This window comes from Myotis yumanensis, unplaced genomic scaffold (genome assembly GCF_028538775.1).
Source record: "Myotis yumanensis isolate MYYU_CA2020_CCGP unplaced genomic scaffold, mMyoYum1.0.hap1 SCAF_6, whole genome shotgun sequence".
In the NCBI taxonomy this organism is placed as follows: domain Eukaryota; kingdom Metazoa; phylum Chordata; class Mammalia; order Chiroptera; family Vespertilionidae; genus Myotis; species Myotis yumanensis.
The window spans coordinates 51,697,479-51,717,857 of record NW_027223757.1 but is presented as its reverse complement, the minus strand read 5'-3'; the positions used below and the strand labels follow the sequence as shown (position 1 = coordinate 51,717,857).

General features: G+C 39.2%; 1 protein-coding gene across 7 annotated transcripts in view; it reads left to right on the top strand.

Moving 5' to 3' along the window:
• Window positions 1–5,237: 5,237 nt before the first annotated feature.
• Window positions 5,238–20,379, top strand: part of CASP8AP2 (caspase 8 associated protein 2) — a 30,564-nt gene continuing 15,422 nt past the window's right edge. For 2 of the 7 annotated variants that reach the window (XM_070418074.1, XM_070418080.1), the window contains exons 1-6: window positions 6,013–6,117; window positions 10,204–10,286; window positions 14,188–14,256; window positions 17,235–17,335; window positions 18,123–18,197; window positions 19,539–19,654. In XM_070418074.1, coding sequence (XP_070274175.1) covers window positions 10,232–10,286; window positions 14,188–14,256; window positions 17,235–17,335; window positions 18,123–18,197; window positions 19,539–19,654 — 416 coding nt within the window. In that variant the 5' untranslated portion in view covers window positions 6,013–6,117; window positions 10,204–10,231. Of the gene's footprint in view, window positions 5,265–5,786; window positions 5,991–6,012; window positions 6,118–10,203; window positions 10,287–14,187; window positions 14,257–17,234; window positions 17,336–18,122; window positions 18,198–19,538; window positions 19,655–20,379 lie in introns of those variants that run through there. The other 5 variants (XM_070418079.1, XM_070418077.1, XM_070418078.1 and 2 more) reach the window with 5 other exon arrangements.

The following is a 20,379-nucleotide window of genomic DNA, read 5'->3' as shown; positions in this document are numbered from 1 at the left end:
TGGGCTCCATCCCCAGTAGGTGCAGGAGGCAGCCAATCAATGATTCTCTCTCATCACTGAGGTTTCTAACTCTCTTTTCCTCTCTGAAAACAATAAAAATAAGAAAAAAATAAAAAACTACATAACCCTGCTAAAACTAACCCTTATCTACCATTAGTTTCCCTGTATATTTGCCTTCTCACCGTTTATCGATAGAAAAGCTCAAAGTTCTTTTTCTATGTCTTGTCACTTCTCTAAAAATTTAATGTTCTTTTTTTAAACATCACAAATATGACTTTTTATTTGTCACCATTAAGTCTGAGTTTTAAATAGATTCATGGGCTGGGGGCTCATATCCATTAGCTCCTTCAATGTTAGCACCTGTCTTATCCCCAGAATCTTTTCCAGAACTGCTACTTTCACAGTGGAGCTCCACCAGTTTTACCAATTCAAATCTAGGCTTCTTCAGCACTTTGATTTTTCAAACAAAGACGTCATGGAGTAAATAAATAGATTGGCAAGTTTTCTCTATGTCTTTTCCAATGCTATCTGGAATCAATTTATTGACCACTTCTTTTAAGTCATTTGTCTGTACCTCTTGGGTCATGATTTCCATCGTATTCTTCCGGATTTGACAAATATGTTGATGCTGAGCACAGCAGGTCTTCCAAATCTGATTCTTGCATTTTTTAGTAAAACCAACACAGAATAGACAAAGCAAATAACCATCAGTAGTCTTGCCATCAACATGATCTTCAATCATGGTCTGTCATTTTTTGACCACAGCAGATTTTGTTATGGGTAAGATCCATGTCATGGAAATTAGGCAGTTTTTGCCCTGAACATTCTCATCAGTATTTGTTGAAAAACGAATGCAGTATCTGACTTTTCTACTTTTAAACTGTAAGATCAAATGCAATTAAGAGGCTAATTCTTCCTATTAAAAAATAAGAGAAAAAACTTCTCTCCTGCCTTTACTTTTCTCCCTTTTTCCCCCTGCAATTCTTTCTCTCTCCTTTTCAAATATATGCAAGTATCCTATATAATAAAAGGCTAATATGCAAATTGACCGATCACTGTGATGCACACTGACCACCAGCGGGCAGACACTCAACTCAAAGCTGCCCCCTGGTGGTCAGTGCGCTCCCACAGGGGGAGCGCTGCTCAGCCAGAAGCTGAGTTCAAGGCTGGCAAGTGCTGTGGCAGTGGCAGGAGCCTCTCCCACCTCCATGGCAGCGCTAAGGATGTCCGACTGCCGTCTTAGGCCCACTCCCCGCCATGCTATGTTGGACATCCACTGATGGCTCTCAGAAGGCGAGAGGGCACGGGCCAGGCTGAGGGACCACCTCCACTCCCTGAGTGCACGAATTTTGTGTACTGGGCCTCTAGTTTTAAATACGCCTCTTGCCAATTTCATAACTCAGGAATTTTTCCTCAAGGATGTGGGAGCCCTCTCTTTGGAGTGAAATCATCATCAAGGAAGATAGTGCCCAATTGTCTAATTTCTGTGTAGGACAAAGGCCTAACTTGTCACCTGACTCCAAATTACAAAACCTACCTAATGTAATGGTAATACCACTTGGCTATTATTAAACAAAGAGGCCATTAGACTGAGGTGGCTCTAATGCTTTGTTGGCTACTAAGCAAACCCAAATCTAAGCCTGTAAATGCTTAGATTAGGAAATCAAAAACTCTAAGAACAATCACAAACAGCCAACTAGGCTTTAAGTTATAGCCAATCAAATAATTTCCTGTTTTTGCTTTCACGCTTTCTCTACGTAAGTCTTTCCCCTGGCTCTTGTTGGGGGAGCACTCTGTACCATTTCCAGTTTGGTGCTGCTCAATCGGAATTGATTTTTGCTCGAATAAACTCTTAAAAATTTTAATATATGTAATTTATTTTTTAACACATAAGAAGGTGAGCTTTCTTTCTGCTTCTGCAATCTCTTGGATTGTCTGTGATGTGCATCGCCTACTGCTTTAATGCTTATTCAATAATAGTTTTCTTTTCCTTCTACATTTGGAAGAGATTTTCTGGGTTTGGAGGAGATTTTGTTTTTAGTTATATTTCTCCCAACAACTTGATTTTCTACATAAAACAAGCAATTAAAAGAACCAAAGCACACTGAAAATTAGAAGAAACTAAGCCATCCTCATCATTTTTTGAGTAACAAAATCCTTACTAAGTTATCAATTCCTTCTGTAAACGCTGATTACATCTTATTTGCTGTTAGTTTACTCAATACATGCTGTGACCTTTCATACTGAATACTAAATGCCCATAAAAGGCCAAAAAAATTTATCCTTCTTTCTCAAGACTTTCTGGTTCCACGACTGTTACTAATTCTAACAGTCAAGGTCATTTTGTTCAATCAACAAATGTACATTTAATACTTTGCCAGACACACTATTCCTAGCAGGTCCTGGGAATATAAAGATGATGGGTGGGGTCCTGTCCTTAAAAGATTCTGTCTTATAGTGAAGACAGATACACACACACACACACACACACACACACACACACACAGTGGGGCCTTGACTTATGAGTGTCCCGACTAACGAGTTTTTCGAGATAGGAGCCGTCTCTCAGCCAATTTTTTGCTTTGAGTTGAGAGCTAAAATTCGGGTTACGAGCCAGCTTCAGATACCCCACTGCTAGTTGGAGCAGCGAATGTCACAGTGAATGCCACAACATCAGCCCAGCATCACATGTCTCACTCATTCACTTTAAGATTTGACATACGAGTAATTTGAGTTACGAGCTCCGTCACGGAACGAATTAAACTCGTAAGTCAAGGCCCCACTGTATGTGTGTGTGTGTGTGTGTGTATATATATATGTATATATATAAAAGACTAATATGCGCTAAGTGTCCCATTGTCCAACCGGTTGCTATGATGCACATTGACCACCAGGAGGCAGAAGCTCAATGCAGGAGCTGCCTTGACACACAATGGCCATTTACAAAGAAATAGCACTGTGGACCTGGTGCCCACAAAGCAACACTCGGCTTCCCCCAAGTGGGACACAGACCCCGCCACCACCCCAGAGTGACAGCCCACCAAATTGCAGCCGAATTGCTGCCAAGACCCCATGAGGAAAAATGCAGCCCACAGCCCAGCCCAGCCCAGCCCAGAAACTGTGGCTGTGGGCACCAGGTAATGATGTCACATAGCAATGCCTGGCTTCTTCTCCCTAGTGACTAGCCTCCTTGCAGTTTCTTCAGCCCGGGAACACAACTTGTTTTATAGCCAGGTGGAAACATTTTACACTTTAACCAAATGTCTGTGAAGCATTTTCCCATGTCTCATCTCATTTGATCCTCACAGAAATCCTGGAGCAGGTAGATAGGAGACTTGGTAGAATCCTATTTTCTTTTCATTAGCCGGAAAACGGAGATTTAGAAAGTTCAGAAACTTGACCCGACTGAAAAGTAAGAAATGGGGGACCTTGAAAATGATTTCAGGTTTTCTCACTGCACAGAATATAGTCAAACACTGCAGCAGTTATATATTTTACCCTTTGTTCTCCCTGTGTGATCTACAATAATAATCTGCTTCGTGTTGATATTTACTGCTGTGTTGCTGACAATTACCTGAAAGAGAAGTTGGGGTGCTTCACTGGGCTGGAAAAAGTTTAGCTAAATCAGAAAGCAGGTCTAATTAAGCAAGTTTCATATATATATATATATATATATATATGTAAAAGGCTAAGTTGACTCCCGCATGCACAATATGTATAAAGCTCTTGCTGGTGCCAATCATACGCCTGTGTTTCGATCTGTCATGGTCAATTGTGAATTTGGTTGACACTTCTATTATAGAGAAAGGGCGAATAGCAGTATTAAAATATTTCTTTAAATCAATTTCCTTTCAGTGTGCACGAATTCATACACAGGGCCACTAGTCTGGGGATCGAGCCCATAACCTGGGCATGTGTCCTGATCAGGATTCGAACCCTGATTGCATGGTTCAGAGGTCGACGCTTAACCACTGAGCCACGCTGGCTGGGCTCAATCACTATTTTTTTATTCAATATAAAGTATTTAAGAGAGTGCCAATGAAATGACTTTGTAATGATTTCAATAATAAGGTCACTTTTTCCTGGAAGATAATTTTGGGGGAAATTTTCACTTATGTTTGAAGTATCTGTGCTCTCTCAATAAACATTTTTGATGAATGTTATGCTGAAAGCCAACGTTCAATTATTTGCTAAATTTCATTGATGTTATCTCCTAAATATTTAAAAATCTACCTCCTTTCTTACCTACCATCTCCTTCAGATCCTCATTTTCTGTAGCATGGATCACTACAAGAATATTTCAGACCGGTTTGGCTCAGTGGATAGAGCGTCGGCCTGCGGACTGAAGGGTCCCAGGTTCGATTCCGGTCAAGGGCATGTAACTGGGTTGCGGGCACATCTCCAGTGGGAGATGTGCAGGAGGCAGCTGGTCGATGTTTCTCTCTCATCGATGTTTCTAACTCTCTATCTCTCTCCCTTCTCTCTGTAAAAAATCAATAAAATATATTAAAAAAAAAATAGTTCCTGTCTTTAAAAAAAAAAAAAAAAAAGAATATTTCAGAATCCTCCTTCTCAAGGCCAAAGGATTTTTTAATGTTTTTTTTTTTTTTCAGAGAGAAAAGGAGAGGGAGAGATAGAAACATCAAAGATGAGAATTACTCACTGATCAGCTGCCTTCTACACGCCACCTATTGGAATCCAGCTCAAAACCTGGGCACATGTCCTGACCTCCAGGTTCATAGGTCAAAGCTCAACCACTGAGCAACACTGGCCAGCAAGGCCAAAGGATCTTAATAATGAAAATCACATCATCACAACCTAAAATCCCTCAGTGGTCCCCATGCCTCATCATTTAAAGGTAAATTCCAAGTTCTTTGACATATACATGGCCTTTCAAGGTCTGATTCCTGCTTCCCTCTCTAGGCTTTCTGCTTCAGCAATAATGAACGCCTTGTGGTTGTAGCCTTTGACTCTTTCCCAACCTTCACTACCTGGAATGCCTAAGTATCTTGAATTTCTTAGGAGCTAAGCTGGTTGGGGGAGAATCTAGGAAGCCAGTGTTCTCTCAAAACATATTCTCCCACATGGGGGCCTTTTAGAAAATTTATAAATATGTAATAAGTTGATACGGCAGTTGCAAGTTGATGTAGCCGAGGAAGTTGGGTTTGTTTCACTTCCTCACCAGCCAAGCGCGCACACTTCCCCTCCGGAGGCTGGACCCTACGGGCACCTTGGGTTCTTGCAGGTTCTATCCAATCATTCAGGTATTTACCCTCTATATTATAGAGTCTGCAAGCTCTCCTCTCCCTCCCCAGACTGGACTGGCGTCCTTCCTCAAAGCTCCCAACCCCCGGGCTAAGCTGTTTGCCTACCATCCGGGCCAGTGTCAGGGCCAGGAACAGCGCTTAGTCATCGTTATCGAGCCAGCGCCCAGCACCAAGTCTAGAACGTGGTTGATGCTCCGCAGAATTTTTGGAACTAAACGAAGACCAGACCTTCTCGGAGCTTACTTTCCCTTTCATTCAAGGAGCTTTTTCCAGACCTGCCCCTACGGTGGCCGAGGCTCCACCCCTTCCGTAGGGAGGCTCCCCGTCTCCTTCCCCGCCAGCCCAGGCCCCGCCCTTCCCCGTCGCCCCGCCCCGAAGGCCACTGGAGTTTGGCGCCAACCGTGGTTTTTCTCCCCTGCGGACGGCGGGAACTAGTTGTGTGCGCCGGGACGTGCTTTGCGTCTGGTCTGATTGGCCAGGGGCGCGCAGTCCCGCCTCCGCGTCCTGGTTGAGCTCTGGCATTGGCCGAGATGCCAGGGAGACCTCTCTGTACCGAAAGGATTCCGGGCTGTGTTGGGCCGGACCGGGTGGGTAAGTTGCCGGCTGGGTCCGGTCCGTCCAGCGCTGCCGGGGAAGAGGCTGCCTGGGAGGTCGTACCCCGCGCGGAGGCCGGCGGCGTGCCGGGAGCCGGGGACTCGGAGAGAGCGGCGGAGTCGGGGACGGGTGGGTGCGCCTGATGTCCGGGGCCCGCGGGGAGCCCGGTTCCCGTCGCCCTCGGTTGCAGCTTCTGGGCTCGCGTTCGCGTCCCTCTTGTCCCTGGAGGAGGGTCCAGGCTGGTGCTGGGGCGAGCGTAAGTAGGAGTTGCGCTTTCGACCGCCCCTTTCCCGACTCCCCAACCCCCCGAGCCCCCCAAAAAGCCACAAGCTCGTTTGGGGTTGTACTCTTACAGGCTTTCCGATGGGAGTCTTTGGAGGAAGGGGTCTTCCTGAGCGCCTATTGGGGTGATCGTGGATGTGGTCGTGAGAATTTTCTTGATCTCACAGCGCCTAGAACCGTGACACATAGTAGGCCCTAACTCAGATGTTAATGTGCTATTTGCAGAATTTCAGGATAAATGGTTCAGGGATCCATTTGTTGGCGTTGACTCTGATTCTTCCATGGTCTTTCCTAGGTTCTTTTCTGATCTTTTCCATTCTTTCCAGCTCCAGCTCCAAACCTTTCCCTCCCCGCAAAGCCCCTTTCCCATCTCACTCAGTGTCTCTTTGGAGGGGGACAGAGACATTCAGGGCAAGAATTCCCCCCCCTCCCTTACTCCACTTATCTTCCAACGTTTCTTGCCATTTTACAAGGAGATGGCCCCCTTTCAAAAAAAAAAAAAAATTAGGCTCTTCTTCCTGATATTCTTGATTTTTGTCATCTGGCTTTAGAGACAGCTGGGATCCAATCCCAGACCTGCCACTTACCAGCTCTTTAACTTTGGGGTAAGTTTCTTAATCATCTGTATCTGTTTACTCATCTGTAAAAGGGAAAATTAATAGTAGTGCAACATCTCATAGGACTTGTGGAGGATTTAAAGTATTTTAATAATGTATTTGGAATATTTAGATCAGTGTCTGGCTGATCTAAATGTAGGGTTCAGTATATGTAGTGTTTGTTATTTTCTCCTTACATATTCTTCAAGGATTTTGCTATACTTAGATTTAGCCTTTTCCATGAGCCTCAAAATTCAAAATACACTCTTCCTCTCCTCTGGCTTTTTCCTATTTTTCTCTACAAATGCTTATTGCATTCCCTCTTTTAATTATTTTATTCTTATTTATTTTTTTATTGACTTAAGAGAGGAAGGGAGAGGGAAAGAGAGGTAGAAACATCAATGATGAGAGAGAATCATTGATCCGCTGCCTCCTGCATATCCCCCACTGGGGATCAAGCCCGAAACGTAGTTGAACCTGAGACCCTTCAGTTCAAACCTGGGACCCTTCAGTTCGCAGGCTGACGCTCTATCCACTAAGCCAAACAGGTTAAGGCTAGAGTTAAATTTCTGAAGTGCACATTTGATCATGATATTCCCCTGCTTTAAAAACCTTTGGTGGTTCCCCCATTCCCTACTGGATTTAGTGTTTTGTTTTTTTTTTGGTATAGCAAAGGTGGAAATTTATTGAAGAATAAGCACAAACTCCCACGTGGGGAGGGGGAAAGAGTCCCCTGTAGTCTTTTTTTAAAATACATTTTTATTGATTCCAGAGGGGAAAGGAGAGGGAGAGCGAGAGAGGGAAACATCAATGATGAGAGAGAATCATTGATCAGCTGCCTCCTGCACACCCCCCAACTGGGGATCGAGCCCATAATCTGGGCATGTGCCCTGACAGGGTATTGAACCATGACCTCCTGGTTCATAGGTCAATGTTCAACCACTGAACCACACCAGCCAGGCAAAGTCCAAGTATTTTAATTGTGTAATATATCATCTGACTTTTTAGAACCTTATTTATTACATTCTAACCTTGTGGATATTCACATTGAGACTTGTTCATGAGCTCATAGATAGATGTGGGGAGATGCTGTCAGGAATGGTGCTTGTAAACAAAAACTCAGTTTCACTGAACCTTGCAGTTTTGGAGACCTTGGGATGATGAATGATGGGCTAGAAAGGAAGGCGACAGGTATTATAGCAAAGTAAGGAGTTTGGAATTGATTCAATAGACATTGGGAAGTAATGGAAATTTTTTTTTAGCAGGAAGTGATATGAGCAGGATTGCTTTAGAAGAAGTAACCCACCAGTTGTGTGTAGCATGTATTTGGAGAGAGGACATACTTAGATAGCTATAATGGGAAACAAATTCAAATGGCAGAATGAGGGTTAATGGGAGAAACATTGCAGAGGAGCATCAGTAGGATATTAGGGAATGCTGATGCTATGCAAAGAAGTAGACGGTTTGGGAGGTGATAGATGTTGATGGAAAGATGATCTTTGGTTTTGGGTTTGGTGAGCTTGGACCTAAGGGACTGTGTTTACTTTATTAACTTTAGTATCTTATTGCTGACTTTGGTTTGAATTTTAGTATAGACAGTTTCTAATTTTCATATAATCTGAGGGAACAACAGAGGAGCCTATAAATCCAAGTGGGTATCCCTACTTTTTGTGGCAGTACTTGCTCTTTTTTCCTTTCCCCTTTTTGTTTTGTTGTAGAAAAGATATTGATGTCCAGGAAGTCATCTCCTTAGGAAGAAAGTATTCAAATATGTTTTTATAAGTGTTTAATAGCGTTTAGAGCTAGAGAGGTGTTATTGAAATTGTAATAACCACAGCTCTGTGAAATCCTTTCTGTGAGAGTTTTGTGGTAAATAAGATTGTAAAATAATAAATTTGTGTTAAGTCACTGAGTTTGGGGTTAATTTGTTAGAGCAGCATTAGGAAACTAATACACTCAGTCATGCTGTGCAATTTTCATCTACTCAATAGCCACATATGGATAGTAGTTGCCATATTAGACAACTCAGATATGAAACATTTTTATCATTGTAGAAAATTCTTTTGGACAGCACTGGTCTAAAATTGTAGTTCTCAAAGTGTGGTCCATGGAGCAGCAGCATAACCTGGAGCTATTTGTTTTATTTTTTTATTGTAAAATATATTTTTGATTACAGAGAGGAAGGAAGAGTGAGAGAGAGAGAAACACCAGTGATGAGAGAGAATCATTGATCAGCTGCTGCTTGCACACCCTACACTGAGGATCAAGCTCACAACCTGGGCATGTGCCCTGACTGGTAATTGAACCATGACCTGGTTCACAGGTCCACTCTCAGCCTCTGAGCCACACCGGCATGGTTATTTTGGATTCTTTTGTGGCTTTCAGTCTTGCCCCATTAAATATTTCCATACATAACATTTTTGTAACAACATGCTTGTATATCTGCCAAACAAATGACTAGATATGAAATTGTTGGGTCAAAGAATATTTGCTTTTAAAAACTTGATAGCTATTATGAAATTGCTTCCATAGAGCTAGTACCAGTATACACTTGAGTGATGTATGAGAGTACCTGTTTTCCCACACCTTTACCAACCTAGTATAGTATCAGACTCTTTGCTGTTTGCCTATCTTACTATCCTATTGGTGAAAACATGTATGTTTGGTGTCCATAAGACGACCACCAAATTTGATGATTTGCTGAGGACTCACAGAAGTTACCATATAGTTGTACTTATTTGATATGATAGTTGGCTTGTCCTATATAATAAAAGCCTAATATGCTAAGTGTCCGGTTGTCCGGCCATTCAACCAATCAAAGTGTAATATGCTAATGATATGCTAAGGCCACTCAACTGCTTGCTGTGACGTGCACTGACCACCAGGGGGCAGACAGTCAAACAGTCACTATGACATGCACTGACCACCAGGGGGCAGACGCTCTGACCGGTAGGTTAGCTTGCTGCTGGGGTCCGGCCCGATCAGGACTGAGCAAGACGAGCCAGACACGCCCTGGAGCCCTCCCACGGTCCCTCCCCAGCTGGCCAACCTAACGTGTCCCTCCCCGGCCCCGATTGTGCACTGGTGGGGTCCCTTGGCCTGGTCTGTGCCCTCTCGCAATCCAGGCTGAGAAAACCCGTGCTCCCCCCCCCCCCCCCCACAGTGCACGAATTTCGTGCACCAGGCCTCTAATTTGAGTATAAACGTTAATTTGTATTTTGGTCTGTTTTATTAAATTAGCATCATTCACATTGTGACATGGCTTAACCACATCGTCAAGTTTAATATTTTTGTTTTATAATCTTACCTTTTGGAAGATGTTAGGCTTTTTTTTGTAATCATGACAGTGAACTCATTCAGTGTGTGTCCAAATTTGAAAGTTGCTTTTTAACTTAAAGCTAGGTTTATTCTTTGAATTATGTTGCTTTTTTAACAGTAGAAAATCTTTATGTTTAACACTTTAGATGGCAACTATCAAAAGGAAATAGGATCATGGCAGCAGATGATGAAAATGGTGATGGAACAAGTTTATTTGATGTCTTCTCAGGTAAGAGCTTATTGTAATTGTTTTTTCTAAATTTATCTAATTACAAAACCATTTATTTGTTCTCATTGAAAATACTGATTATCAACTTTTTCTCTCCACACATAAATGAATTAATACAATAAAGTGCCTGGTAAATAGGAAGTGCCTAGCAAATGTGAACTTTTAGTTATTGAATTCTTTCAAGCCTCTTAAATGTAATGAATTAGCAACTTTGCAAATCTAAGTCCTAATGATTTTTACTGTTATATCCAAAAAAGTATAAGATAGGTATTTGTTACTCTTGAAGTGAATACTTTCAGTAATTGCAGTGGTGCTTGTTTATTGTTGTTCAGGGGGAAATTGACACTATGAAAGATAATCAAGGCATAGTAGTAAAATAAGCTTATAAAATGGAAATATTTTAAGTAATATGTGCAATGTAAACTTCCAGATCCTGATATAACATTTACTAGTTCTTTCGTCTTAATTGTGATTAATTCTAATTACATTTTTTGAAATTACAAATAAGAGTATATTGACTAGAATTATAATTACTATGCTATAGTGAAAATGACAGTTGTAAAACATTTCTAGTAGAATTCTATTTTTGCTCAAGTACATATTTTTAAAAATTATTATTCATAAATATGGAAAGATTCACATAAAATATGGCCAACATAACTGCTCTGGATAGTATTATTTTTTTTGGTGTTATGTAATTATTTTTTGTAGTTTCAAATTTTTATGCTGCTATATATTTCTCTTATGATATTTTTTCTTCGAGATATTTTAAACCAACAGAAAAATTGAAAGTATAATATAATCAACACTTTTACTTTTTACGTCTATTCACAAATGGTTAACTTTTGCTACATCTGCAACTCTTATTATTGTGAAGGACAAACTACACTGTTAATCCCATTTGCTGGAAATAGCTGTTTTTATTTCTACATATTATTCTTTCACAAGTTCCTGTCTACATACATATATTTTTCAGTAGCTACAGTCCCAGTGTGTATTTTACTTTTTACCACTTAACATGATTTCATGAAACATTTTATTCCTTTAACATTTTCATAGTTGTGTTTTTATTATATTTGTTTGGAAATAATTTCAAGGTTACAGAAAAATTGCAAGAATAAGAACATATAAAAAACCATTTACCGCCCTAACCGGTTTGGCTCAGTGGATAGAGCGTCAGCCTGCGGACTGAAAGGTCCCAGGTTCGATTCCAGTCGAGAGCATGTACCTTGGATGCAGGCACATCCCCAGTGGGAGGTGTGCAGGAGGCAGCTGATCGGTGTTTCTCTCTCATCGATGTTTCTAACTCTCTATCCCTCTCCCTTCCTCTCTGTAAAATATCAATAAAATGTATTTTTAAGAAAACAAAATACCATTTACCTAGTTTCTTCCAAATTTGCCTTTTATTAATATTTTATAACAGTGGCTTTATTGCTGTGTATATACTCTCTTTCTATTTTTTTTATATATACATTTTTTTATTCAGAGAAGAGGGAGAGGGAGAGAGAAACAGAAGCATCAAGATGAGAGAGAATCATTGATCAGCTGCCTCCTGCACACCACCTACTGGGGATCGAGCCCACATCCTGGGCATGTGCCCTTGACCTGAATCAAACTCGGGACCCTTCAGTCTGTAGGCTGAAGCTCTATCCACTGAGCCAAACCAGGTAGGGCCATACTCTATAAATACACATACACACAATTTTTCCTGACCCATTTGAGATTAAGTTATATGTATTATGGTCTTTATTCCCAAATGTTTCATTGTGTATTTTGTAAGAAAAAGTTGGTTTTATTGCAATAACAGCAAAATATCAATTTCAGTAAATTCTACACTGATAACAATACTCAATCTGCAATTTTTATTCTGATAACCCAATAATGTCTTTTGTTATTGTGACTGGATTTATATCTTATATTAATATTTTAGTTTGTCTTCATGATTTTTTTCTTTCTGACTTTCATGCTTCTTTCAAATATTTGAATATATTTTAGAATTCCATTCTAATTCATGTATTAGTTTCTTGGCTATACCTCTGTATCATTTTAGTGGTTGCATAAGGATTTGTAATATGCATCTTTAACATTTGCAGTGTATTGTACTTTTTCATATAAGATGTAATCTTGTACTTATAGCTGCATTTAATCTCCATCCATCCCCTATGTTAAAGATGTCATAAACCCCACAATACAATGCTATAATTTTTATTTTAAATTGTTCTATGTGTCTTAAAGAAATTAAGAGGACTTAAAATAAATTAAGAGAAAATAGTTCATCTTTAAGTTTACTAATTTTACCATTTCTAGTCTTAGTATTATTTTCTTCTCCATTCTCTCTTTTTTCTTTTGGGAATCCAGATATATAATATGTGAGAACTTTTTCTTTTTTTTAATTTATTTTTTATAGACTTTATTGGGGTGACATTGGTTAATAAAATTATATAGGTTTCAGGTGTACAATTCTACAATACATCATCTGTATATTGTATTGTGTGTTCACCACCTCAAGTCAAGTCTCCTTCCATCATCATTTATCCCCGCTTTACCCTCTTCTATCACCCCTCACCCCCACTGAGAACTTTTGATACTGTCTTGTAGGATATTAAGACTGTTTTGTTTTTCTTTTCCTCTTGGTTCTTCAGATTGGGTACTTTTTATTTATTTTTCTTTCTTTAAGTTCACTGGCTCTTGTGTCAAAAGCACATTCAATGAATTTTTTTACATTAGATATTATAGTTTTCTGTTTTAGGACTTTTAATTTGATTCTTTTGTTTCTATTTCTCTACCAAGATTTCCTTTGTAGTAATTTTGAATTGCATTCTGGATATTGTAAATGCTATGTTTATAGAGACATTGGATTCTGCTATATTTATTTCTCTGAAGAGTTGCTTGTTTTAAATTTTAGCATGTATTTAACCTGACTGAACTATCTGTCTTCCCTGTGGTGGGTAGCAGCTGAAATCTCTGATCAGATTTTTTAGTTTTAGTTGGACTTTTTGCAGTTTCAATCTTTACCATGTAGACCCTACATGTTTTACTGATCAAACTTTGGGCAAGAATACAATTACCTAAGTGTTTGGGGGTCTCTCAGAGATTTGGGCACAATTTGGGGAATCCCCTCTATTACTTTCTAGTTGCTGTTACCACTTCTGAAATTTTTTCTCTGATTCTTCAACCTGTTAGGACTAGAGTTTTCCATCTGAGTTTTCACTGTGCAGTGGCTCCAACTAGGCAGGACCTGTTCTTCCACAAAAAATTGTAATAGAAGGGGGATAGGGAACTCACACAGTGGTGTTTTATTCTTTTAAGTATTATCTCCCTTCTAGTTATTTCATGTTTTGGGTTGCTCTTTAGTTCTTCAGTTCTTCAGATAGCTTTTTTTAAAAATGAGGTATAATTTACATATGACATATTAGTTTCAGGTGTACACAGTAATGATTTGCTATTTGCATATATTGCAAAATGAGACCAAATAAGTTTAGTGGTAGAGCATTTGACTGCAGATAACTTTTAATATTTTGTTTAAAGTTTATAGTCGTCTGCAAGCGGAGTGATCTGATAGACACTATTTTGCTATTACTGAAATTGGAACCTTCTCCCTAGTATGTTTTGAAAGTAAGTTTTTAAGTATACTTCTGAGGTAATAGAGTCATAAACCTATGTGCTAAGATCTTCCTGTTTATAAGGCTGAATAAACTGTAAAATAATTATTTTTTGTTGCAATACTAATAGGGTCTCTTTCTTTTCCTGGTTCCTCAAAGTAGGAATGGAAAAAATTTCCCTAGGAGAACTTTTCATAGTAGAGAATAGAAATAAAGACACAGTGATAACTAAAAAAAAAAAAGCTCCCCTAAGTGAAATAAATTAGTTTTAACTAGTCTTTAATTTCATTTTCTTGCAGCTTCTCCTCTTAAAAATAATGATGAAGGTTCTCTGGACATATATGCTGGGTTGGACAGTGCTGTTTCTGGTATGTAAATCTATTCTCTATATATAAGAGCCTAATCGACAGTTCAACTGGTCGCTATGACGCGCACTGACCACCAGGAGGCAGACGCTCAATGCAGGAGCTGCCTCCTGGTGGTCAGTGAGCTCCCACAGCCGGATGCTGCTCAGCTGACAGCTGGGCGCAGACGGGGTAACAGGCTGGCAAGCGCAGCTGCTGTGGCGTGAGCCTCTCCCACCGGCACTCCCCATGTGCGCCCCTCCCCCATCTGGACCAGGACTGGCATCAGGACTGACCGGCAGCAAGCCCGTGGCCCCTTCTCAGTCATGGGTGCACCGGTATCGCCCTAGGACGGGTGCATGGAGACTGCAGCAGAATGGCAGCGAGCCTACTGAGTGGCAGTGGGGCCGGGATGAACGGAAGCGGCATGGCACCTGGCCTTGGCTCAGGCTCCTCCCTGGCTGCCTGCTGCTTCTCGCACTACTACATCCCTCAGGGGATGTTGGACTGCGGGTTTCGGCCAGATCCCCACAGGCCACGCCCAGGGACCCCCCACCGGTACACGAAATAGTTTCATTTTGTTTGGTCAGTCTATTGAAAGTGTTTATTTTGTTACTAATTTCTAGAATAACTCATAGATCCTGAACAATCTGCCCATTTTTTTTAAATGATTACACTTAGGTAATTGTATTCTTGCCCAAAGCTTGATCAGTAAAACATCTTAGTGCTTAGGTTTGTTATTCATCTAGGTCTCAGATTTAAGTACATTGTGCAAAAATATTTTGTACCATTGAAAAGCAACTGATGGTCTTGTCTGTACATATTTACTACTCATACTATCACAGGTTACATGATACTAGGACTTTTGAAAAGGATAGTTACTATAAATATTTTTAAATATATCAGTAAGATTGTGATATGCAGAGAGCCTCATGACCTATCCAAATTGGAAACCTTTTCCATGATCAAATCTCTAAGGCTTTGAACACATATCACCCTCATACCTGATTTGTTGACATAGCATTTTAGGTAAATTGCTTTTCCAACTCTAATTTGCCAAATCATTATAAATATGGATGAAATGCAGGAGATGGAGAAATGTATAGTTCATTGAGTTGTGATAGACACAACATCCAAAATTTTAAACACATTTCTTTCTTCTTCACCTTTATTGAGTTGTAATTGACATAAAATTAAGATTAATGAGTACATGTGTTGATTTGATACATTTGTGTATTGCAAAATGATTACCACCATAGAATTAGCTGACACCTGCATCACATTACATGATTACTGTCTTTTTTTGTGGTGAGAACATTTAAGATTCTCTTAGCAACTTTCAATTATGTAATACAGTATTATTAACTCTAATGACTATGCTGTATATTAGCTCACCAGAACTTATTCATCTTACACTGGAAGTTTGTACTTTGGTCAACATATCTTTTTCCTCACCCCAACCTCCAGCTAACCACTGTTCTAGTTTCTGTTTCTGTGCATTTGGCTTTTTTAGATTCCACTTGGAAGTGATATTATACAGTGTGTGTCTTTTTCTGGTTTATTTCACTTACTATAATGCCTTCAAGGTCCATGTTGTCATAAATGACAGAATGTCCTTCTTTCTCATGACTGAATAATAATTCCATTGTGTTGTACACACGCACACATACCTTTTTTATCCATTCATCCATTGTTGGACATTTCGGTTTTGTCTACATATTGCCTATTGTGAATAATGCCAAAGTGAACATACAGAGTGCAGACATCTCTGTAAGTTCCTGTTTTCACTTCTATTTATTGATTTCAGAGAGGAAGAGAGAGGGAGAGAGAGATAGAAATATCAGTGATGAGAGAGAATCATTGATCAGCTGCCTCTTGAATGCCCTCCACTGGGGATTGAGCCCAAAACCCAGGCATGTGCCCTGACCAGGAATCAAACTGACCTCCTGGTTTCTGGGCCTATGCTCAACCACTGAACTACACCAGCCGTTATATATTTTGGGTATTAAACCTTTCATCAGATAAGTAATTTGCAAATATTTTCTTCCATTGGGTAGGTTGCCTTTTCATTTTGTTGAAGGTTTCTTTTGCTGTGCTGGAGCTTTTTAATTTGATGTAGTCCCACTTGTTTATTTTTGCTTTCATTGTGTTTGTTTTTAGTGTCAAATCCAGAAAAATCATTACCTCCTGTCTTTTCACCCCCTAGGAGATTTATGGTTTCAGGTCTTATATTTAAGTCTTTAATCCATTTTGAGTTGAATATTTGCATATGGTGTAAGATAGGGATCCAGTTGTTTTTTTTTGTTGTTGTTGTTTTTAATATATTTTTATTGATTTCAGAGAGGAAGGGAGAGGGAAAGAGAAAGAGAAACATCAACAATGAGAGAGAATCATCAATCGGCTGCCTCCTGCACGCCCCCCACTAGGGATTGAGTCCGCAACCTGGGCATGCTCCTGCACGCCCCCCACTAGGGATTGAGTCCGCAACCTGGGCATGTGCCCTTGACTGGAATCGAACCCAGGACCCTTCAGTCCACAGGCTGACGCTCTATCCACTGAGCCAAACTGGCTAGGACAGGGATCCAGTTTTATTCTTTTGCATGTGGTTGTTCAGTTTTGAATGGAACAGGCTCTTTATTGAAGAGACTAACTTTCTCCATTGTATATTCTTGGCTTCTTTGTCATAAATTAATTGACTATATGTGTGAGAGCTTATTTCTGGGCTTTCTGTTTTGTTCCTTGCTCTATATGTCAGTTTTTATGCCAATACATATAGTTTTGATTACTGTAGGTGTGTACTATTGTTTGAAATCAGAAATTGTGATACTTTCAGCTTTATCTTTTGTAAGATTGCTTTAGCTATTTGTAGTCTTTGTGGTTGCATACAAATTTTACGATTGTTGTATTTCTGTGAAAAATGACATTGGAATTTTTATGGTATTGCATTGACTCTGGAAAGACATATTTTAATATAAGGTTTTCTTTTTGTTTGTTTGTTTTAGATAGTTCTTCCAAGTCCTGTGAACCATCCAGAAATTGTTTGGATTTGTATGAAGAAATTCTTACTGAAGAAGGAACTGCAAAGGAGGCAACATATAATGATGTATGGGTTGCCAGAATTATTAAAGACAGTTATTTTACACTTTTATAGCTCTTTACACTCATTCACTTACTTTTGGACAAACATTCTGTGTTTAGGAAGGAACTCTTAGGCTAAAAGAATATTTAAGTCAGTTTCTGTCTTTAGATCTGCTCTTTAAATAATGTTTTCTGAATGCTTGTCTAAATTTAGTTATAATTTTGTTTGATTAAATTTAAGTGTCTAAATATATAAAACATCAACAATCAGTGTGATATAACATTTTATTTTTCATGATTTGTACTAAGTTATAAGATGTCCTAAGACTTAAATTAGAAATTTTTTTCTACCTTACTTGAATTTAAGGTTTGGAGAGTGAATCTGAAACCAAACAAAATACATTATTGGTAGGGTCAACTTTATTTATTTTTAAATTTTTATTGAATTCATTGGGGGTAACATTGGCTAATAAAATTATATAGGTTTCAAATGTACAGTTTTATAATGCAACATCTATATATTGTATTCTGTGTTCACCATCCAAATTCAAGTCTCTCTTTATCACCATTTATTCTCCCTTTACCCTCTTCCACCTACCCGACGCCCTTCCCCTCTTGAAATCACCATACTGTTGTCTGTGTTTAAGTCCAACTTTAAAACCAGTAATCTTACTAAATCCCTGTGAGCAGAACTAGACCTCATCTCCCCTTTTTAGTGGTTGATTTATAAAATTTTAAATATTTTGAAATGTCATTTAAGCTAAGAAAATAGTTTAGAATGATGCTTAAATTAATCTTCTTATATATTACAGTTGCAAATAAAATATGGAAAATGTCAGCTACAAATGAAAGAGCTGATGAAAAAATTTAAGGAAATACAGACACAGGTACTATTATAATGAATATTTTATGTTTTGTCCTATTAACTTTTAAAATAAAAAAATTGGTTAGAAATTAAAATTCTAAAGCGTTGGCATTTTATAAGGAAATTTTCTTCTTAGTATTAAATGAAATAGAAAATCTGTCAAAACATGCATAATTTCCTATACAACTGATGAAGGAAAACTGCTTGATTTGTTAAATGACATTTACATAAAAGATCTGTTAGCTAGTTACCAGTTAAATAATAGAAAATTTGTAGAGATGAGATTAGTTGGTTTAAAAGAGAACGGTTTGATGAGTAAAGACTTAGAATGGCTGTTGGGGAAAATGGTGTTGCTCTTAGTATTTTTGCCAATGTGATTTTGTGATCATGCTGCAAAAATCAGGAATGTCGTGTTTTGTTCCTATTTTTATTTTTTAGTAATGTTTCTCTTTTCTGTTTCCCCCAAAGAACCAGTCAATTTTAGATTCATTCTTTTTTTTTTTTTTTTTTTTTAATATATTTTATTGAATTTTTACAGAGAGGAAGGGAGAGGGATAGAGAGTTAGAAACATCAATGAGAGAGATCGGTCAGCTGCCTCCTGCACAGCCCCCAGTAGGGATGTGCCCGCAACCCAGGTACATGCCCTTGACCGGAATCGAACCTGGGACCCTTGAGTCCGCAGGCTGACGCTCTATCCACTGAGCCAAACCGGTTCGGCTCATTCTTTTTTTTTAAAAAAAATATTTTTATGTTTTTATTGATTTCAGAGAGGAAGGAAGAGAGAGAGATAGATAGATCCAATGATGAGAGGGAATTATGGATTGGCTGCCTCCTGCAAGTTCCCCACTGGGGATCAAGCCCACAACCTGGGCATGTGCCCTTGACTGGAATCGAACCTGGGACCTTTCGGTTCGCAGGCTGATGCTCTATCCACTGAGCCAAACAGGCCAGGGCTAGATTCATTCTTTGTTCATCTGAGAATTAGTTATATTGTTGCACATTAAAGCTAAGTTGTTAAATATAACCTAATTTTTATCATTTTTATTTTTAGTTTTCAAGATAATGGCCCTGGGAGAACTTTTTTTTATTTGTGTGTGTGTGTTTTTTTCATTTTGATTCCTATTTTAAGTAGTTTCACTTTAAATGACTTTCTCTGGTGCCATTTATCTTCTCTGAATCTCAGCTGTCCCATCTGTATGATGAGCATAATAGCACTTCTCATAGGACTTTCTTGAGAATTATATAAGATGTAATATATGATGCTTGGCATGTAGTTAGCATTCAATAATCATTACCTATTATAAGTAGTAGTTTAATAATCCTATAATATATACTTTATTAAATATATTTTATGATGTTTAGAATTTCTGCTTAAAAACTGAAAACCAGTCTCTTAAGAAGAATATTTCAGCACTTATCAAAACTGCTAGAATGGAAATACACCGCAAGGATGAAGAAATTAGTAGCCTTCACCAAAGGTATAATTGAGAGGTTTGGATCTATAAATTATATCGGTATTGATATGTGTAACATTTTTAACTTTGCAAAGATATAAAAGTGATGCATTTTATTAAATATGTACGGTTTTACTGTAAGTGACTAATGGTATATTATAATGATATATTATAATGACATATATGATTATTAAGTAGAATATTGCCACATACCTCTGAATATATTCAGTTTTGAATATACTGGGATCTTTCTCTGGTATTCTTTACTCCTGAGAAGATGGTTGTATATGTGTTATGGGTCCTTCTAAGCCCCCCACTAAATTACTAAAGTATCAAAAGTGCATCTGTGCTCATATCTCCTATCCTATATAATTAAAGGGTAATATGCAAATTGACCCTAACAGCAGAATGACTGGTCACTATGAAACACACTGACCACCAGGGGGCAGACGCTCAATGCGCTCCCACAGGGGAAGCTCTGCTCAGCCACAAGCCAGGCTGCCAGCTGCCAGCACAGCGGTGGTGGTAGGACCCTCTCCCGCCTCCTCAGCAGCGCTAAGGATGTCCGAATGCAGCTTAGGCCTGCTCCCCCCTGGCAAGTGGACATCCCCAGAGGGTTCCCAGGCTGCCAGAGGGATATCTGACTGCCAGCTTAGGCCCATTTCCCTGGGGAGCGGGCCTAAGCCAGCAGGTGGACATCCCCCAAGGAGTCCCGGACTGCGAGAGGGCACAGGCAGGGCTGAGGGACC